The sequence below is a fragment of the Montipora foliosa genome, chromosome 4 (assembly GCF_036669935.1).
Source record: "Montipora foliosa isolate CH-2021 chromosome 4, ASM3666993v2, whole genome shotgun sequence".
Taxonomy (NCBI): domain Eukaryota; kingdom Metazoa; phylum Cnidaria; class Anthozoa; order Scleractinia; family Acroporidae; genus Montipora; species Montipora foliosa.
The window spans coordinates 37616593-37621547 of record NC_090872.1 but is presented as its reverse complement, the minus strand read 5'-3'; the positions used below and the strand labels follow the sequence as shown (position 1 = coordinate 37621547).

The 4955-nt window shown below is 36.5% G+C and overlaps 1 protein-coding gene across 2 annotated transcripts in view; it reads left to right on the top strand.

Annotated features, from left to right (window-relative positions):
- Positions 1 to 876: 876 nt before the first annotated feature.
- The window catches only part of LOC138000740 (protein furry homolog-like), a 72053-nt gene continuing 67974 nt past the window's right edge, over positions 877 to 4955 (top strand). Inside the window, exons 1-2 of one of the 2 annotated variants that reach the window (XM_068847365.1) lie at positions 877 to 1227; positions 1571 to 1752. In XM_068847365.1, the coding sequence (XP_068703466.1) occupies positions 1206 to 1227; positions 1571 to 1752 (204 nt within the window). In that variant the 5' untranslated portion in view covers positions 877 to 1205. Of the gene's footprint in view, positions 1228 to 1567; positions 1753 to 4955 lie in introns of both variants that reach the window. The other variant, XM_068847364.1, reaches the window with a different exon arrangement.

Here is a 4955-nt window from a genome sequence, read left to right as displayed (position 1 = left end):
TGTAGTACTGGCAAATGTTTTTCAATCTGCTCGCGCGCTCCCGCCTCTTCTGGGAGAAATATTTTTGTTGTGAGGGCTATTTGTAGTCAATGCACCCTTTGCCTCTGCTCTTTCCTCCACTGAAAGGGAAATCCAACGCTTGTTTTGGTTTGATATATGATATATTTTGATGAATTTGAAAAAAATTGCTCGTTGAGCTAGTAAGGTAGACTTGAGAAAAGTCTATATCCAGGATGCGAAATCTCTATGTATGTTGCTTTTTTAATTGCTGTTATCTTTACTTGTCTTATTTATTCGTTTCTTGATGTAAATAACTACGAAGAATGCTAAGTTGCCTCAAGTGTTGTAATTAGCTGTGATCGTGACGTGTTTATTTGGTAACCCACTTCCGGTGATCAACACAATGTTAGGGCAAGGAATATTGCTAGCCTTCTCTGTGTTGAAACTCTTTTTATTAGAGACTTTTAAGGAAAAATTGAGATCCAAAACGTTATAATGGTAAGGGAAGTGGGTGAATCCTATTCTAGAACGAATTTAGACATGACGTTTAAAAGAGGCCAATATCAGAGGGCACGTAATAGTTTGAGTGGTTTGTGATTGCGTGGTTGCTCTCAATATAACAAAGTTCTTTCAAGCTGTTTTTGTACAGTAGGCCTCTTTGCCAGCTATAGCTTACGATGTCGTGATTTTCATGGCGTAAAACAAGAAAAACCGACTTTTACATGCATTTGAAGAATTGTAGTATTTTTGCAGCATTATTGAAACCGGAAGAGGAAATAGACAGATCGAATCTCTTGTCCTTCCTTCAACGTGATTGGTGGATGTGGAGTCACTCCACTGTTTATGATGGAGACGCATGCGTAAAAACAATTCAAGTTTCTCAGTTTTGTATTTTGTAGAGAATATAATTTGGTCCTCACAAGTTATAGCACAACAGTGTTGTCATTTTAAAGAAACACTTTTTACCATGCGATAAGACAACAGACAGCGGTTCCGTATGTATCAATTGACCGACAGCAAAAGGAGGTGCATTGTTAATTTATAGAAAGAAAAGCAGACGCACCTGTAACTCGACTATCGCCGGCTTTTGCTGATTTGAAAAGGCACTGAAGTGTACACCAATGTTTAAGGGGCAAGGGATTGTGAGTTTTTGAAAGGCAACTTCTCAGGAGACATCATGAAGAAAGAATGGACGTTTAAAAGCCATGGCTGACTTTGAAAATCGAGGTAAGCAATGACTTTCGAGGCATCTTCATACTAAGCTTATATACCGTATGCAACATTTGGTATCCAAGACGCGTTTCACATCGGCTGGACGGGTCCAAAAATGTTGTCTGATCGTGAACCAACAATCTTGGAATGTCCCCAGTTCGAGGAGATCTTTCTCGGTTATTTTCTGTTCATTTTAGAAACTCGCACGCTGTTCCTCGAGTCAATGGCGGAGTGAATCGCATGATCAGCGGACCTACCAATATCCACTTTTACGCCGTTTATTTCCCCTTTTTCAGTTAGCAAAGTCGTGAGGTCAGTGTTTCCAGCATTACATATTTTGAATATTTTATTTCAGAAGATGGAAGGGTATCCAGTACGCTGGAAAACGGTTTTGTGCTGCCTTGGGGCCAGCCCCTCGATCTACAGACTTCAGCTACTGCTTGTGATGTGACTCCTGGGGAGTTCGTATTAAGGACGCTGTTTTCGGAATTTACTGTTCTCGCAGAGAAAAAGATCGAAACCATTTTGGGAGAACCATTGGTGAGTAATTGTGTATGTACTTGGCTCTCGTTCGCTAGATTTGTATTTTGGAAAGATCAGTGAATAATTTGCCAAGCAGGAAGTTCACGATCAGGTACGATGGATCATAAAATTGGTGCCCTTACCTGCGGTGGCCAATTTACGGATAATTAGCGACCGTTGATTAAATTGTTTCATCTGTTACGAGCAGTTGGATCTTCGATAAAATGTAGGTGTTTAGTTTAAACGTTTGGACCGTTTTGCATTTTATAAAGGTAACGGTAAAGTCACTTTATTTAACGTCGGTAGTCAATTACGAAACTGGTATCAGTGGAAACCGACGGTGCTTGAACAATTATTAACGAATTCTTGGAAGTTGTGTATTTGTTGCATTTTCCTATTTATGAGTGCAGCAGAAAACAGAATCTAATAGAACTCGTTTCGGCGATAGTTTTTATGTTTATTTTCCATTCAAGTAAACTCGTTATTCTAGTTTGAATGCAAATAATCTTGATTTGAGCTTACTCTAGCGTAACAAACCGTCTCGCCTCACGCAATTTCTGCATAAGTTAGCTTAAAAGCTGTTGTCACCATGAAATATTCAGTACTAGTGAAGAGGTAAAACCCCACTGAATGTCTGGTTTTTTTTAAGGCATGCCCAAAAATTGGTATTTTCCAAAATATAGAACTGTCTGTTGTCTCTGTTGGAGGTCACGCGTTGTGATCTCTTCGCTTTGTTTCTTTGTTTGTATGCCTGTGGCGCAATGTGCAATTACTGAATTATTTTAGCACCAAGCTGTATGCATAAATGAATTTGTTTTCCTATTTTATCACAAAGGAATTAGTAAAGTGTTAAAAAAAGGTCAAGCTTGTGTCATTTGAAATAGAACCCTCAGAAATGGTTTGATGTCATTATTATTTTGAGCCTACATAATTCTGAATGCAGAAGAGCATTTGTATCGAAATTAAAGGGTTAAAATAATTTATCATTGATCATAAAATAAATTAATAAGTTAGTGCAAGTGATATCTTTCATGTACTTGTTCAGGTGTGAAAATTCTTAGTTAGATTGGTATGATAGGAATTACACTATTCTGAGATAAGGTGGTTTTTATTGGCCAATGATAGAGAGCTTATTATTCACATTGGTTGCATTATTACACCAAGGTACATAATTTAGTATCTGTATTGGGTTAATTCTATTTTGCTTTTGTAAACATGCACCTGTGAATACAAATTTTTAATGTCATTTATTTGCACATGGAAGATAGTGTAAACATTACCTTGAAGAAAATTTTGTTTAAGTTACTAAAGTTGACATTGGAGCTGTTGTTTTCCATTCAAACTGCAATTATTTACTCAGTGAGAAATTTTTAGTTACCAACGTGATAATTAAAATAACAAGGCAAAGGTCTCACTTTTATTTGTATTTGACAATTGTATGCAATAATGATGTAGATGTACATGTATTAGGTGGTGGCTTTTAAAATTGGTGGAAGATCCTTGTGGTAACAGGACTAAAACGTGGCAGTTGCCAGGTTGCCAGTGGTGACTTAAAACATACCAGGGTGACTAAAAATTGACTGAGAGGTTTAAATGCCTCATATGCAACTACTGTACACAAAATAATCCAGTCCATTAAATTGTGAAATATGAAGTACAAATGTTTGAAAATAAAATTACAAGTAGTTTGCTTGGACTACCATTCTTTCCTTTTCTCATTTCTAATTTCACCAAATTCTGTAAACTTTTAGTTTTTAAGTGGAAAAATTAGTTACAAGTCTTCTTTTATCATTAAAAATTCTGAGCTGATTGATCCATAGACAGATGCCATAATGGATTTTTCTGTTGCCATGTGACTCAAGTGCTTTGCTGTCACACACTATTGCTTTCACACTTGTGTAATGCCAGTTGGGTTGGGAGGGGAGAGAACAACAAAATGGGAAGGCGTGAGTCACTGCCAACAAGAACCCGAGGAATAAGGAATCAACTAGAGGCTTCAGGCAACTTACAAGAAAAAATCTTGCAGCCACATGCCCCCATGTCTTCAGACTTAGTTGCCAATGCAAATTTTTTAGTCGCCAAACTGAAAAACTTGCTTGCCGTTGAGTTTTTAGCTTGCTGAATTTGCTAAAAAGTGTTATAAAACACTGGCCACTCCTGAAACACATGCATTACTCCAGTAAACACTGAAAAAGGAAATGCATGTTTGTTGAAGATTTGGCTCATTCATGCGGGGCAGCACTGTGGCTTACATATCAGTTGGGTTTTCCAAGCCTGATGCACTTTCAAGACCTTGGGAAAACTAAAATTTGAGCAAAAGTTTTAAAACTTATCTTGTGAGATTTTGGTGTGCTCCATCTGAGTTCAGTTCAGCGTTAAACTTTGTTGTAAAATTATTTTCCACCTGGGGACGAAATGGCAGAAGGGAGATGTGCTGCGAATTATTATACCCAGATTTCTTTAGTCATTAGAACATTTTCCGGCAATGAAACAGTTCATTTTAGAAGGATTTAGACAACATAAGCAAAAACAGTTGATGCTAACATTCAGAAAATCTATTAAACCTTTATACTGCCTGCAATGCACAAGGAATTACCATCTTTTTATCTTGGATCATGAATACAGTGAGAAACACACCCATAGATTGGCATGTACATGTATTGCGTATTATTTTCATCCCCAAATTCTGCAGCCAACTAGAATAACAGACCACTCTGCAACTTTAATTGACAATATATTTTTTAATTCTCTTGAGCATTTTGTGATTAGTGGTAATTTATGTTATGATCTAACAGACCATTTACCAAATTTTCTTATTGTCAGTAAATTATCTTCCCTTCCAACCAGCACTAAAGTTTACGGGCGTGATTGTTCAAACTTGGACAAACAAGCACTGATTACTGATATTCAATCAATTGACTGGGAAGAAGTGCTTAATAATGATTCTGACCCTAGCTGTATGGTTGATAATTTCTATAATAAGCTGTCTGAGGTTATTGATCAACATGTACCTGTTAAGCAATTATCTAAGCAAAATTTAAAAGCTAGATCAAAACCATGGATAACCTCTGGAATTAGGACCTCTATTCAAATTAAAAATGGCTTATTTAAGAAATTCTTAAAGACAAAATCTATCTACTACCATGAAAAATTTAAAATCTACAGGAATAAACTGAATCACTTAATCAAATTAGCTAAGAGAAATTATTATAATAATTTTT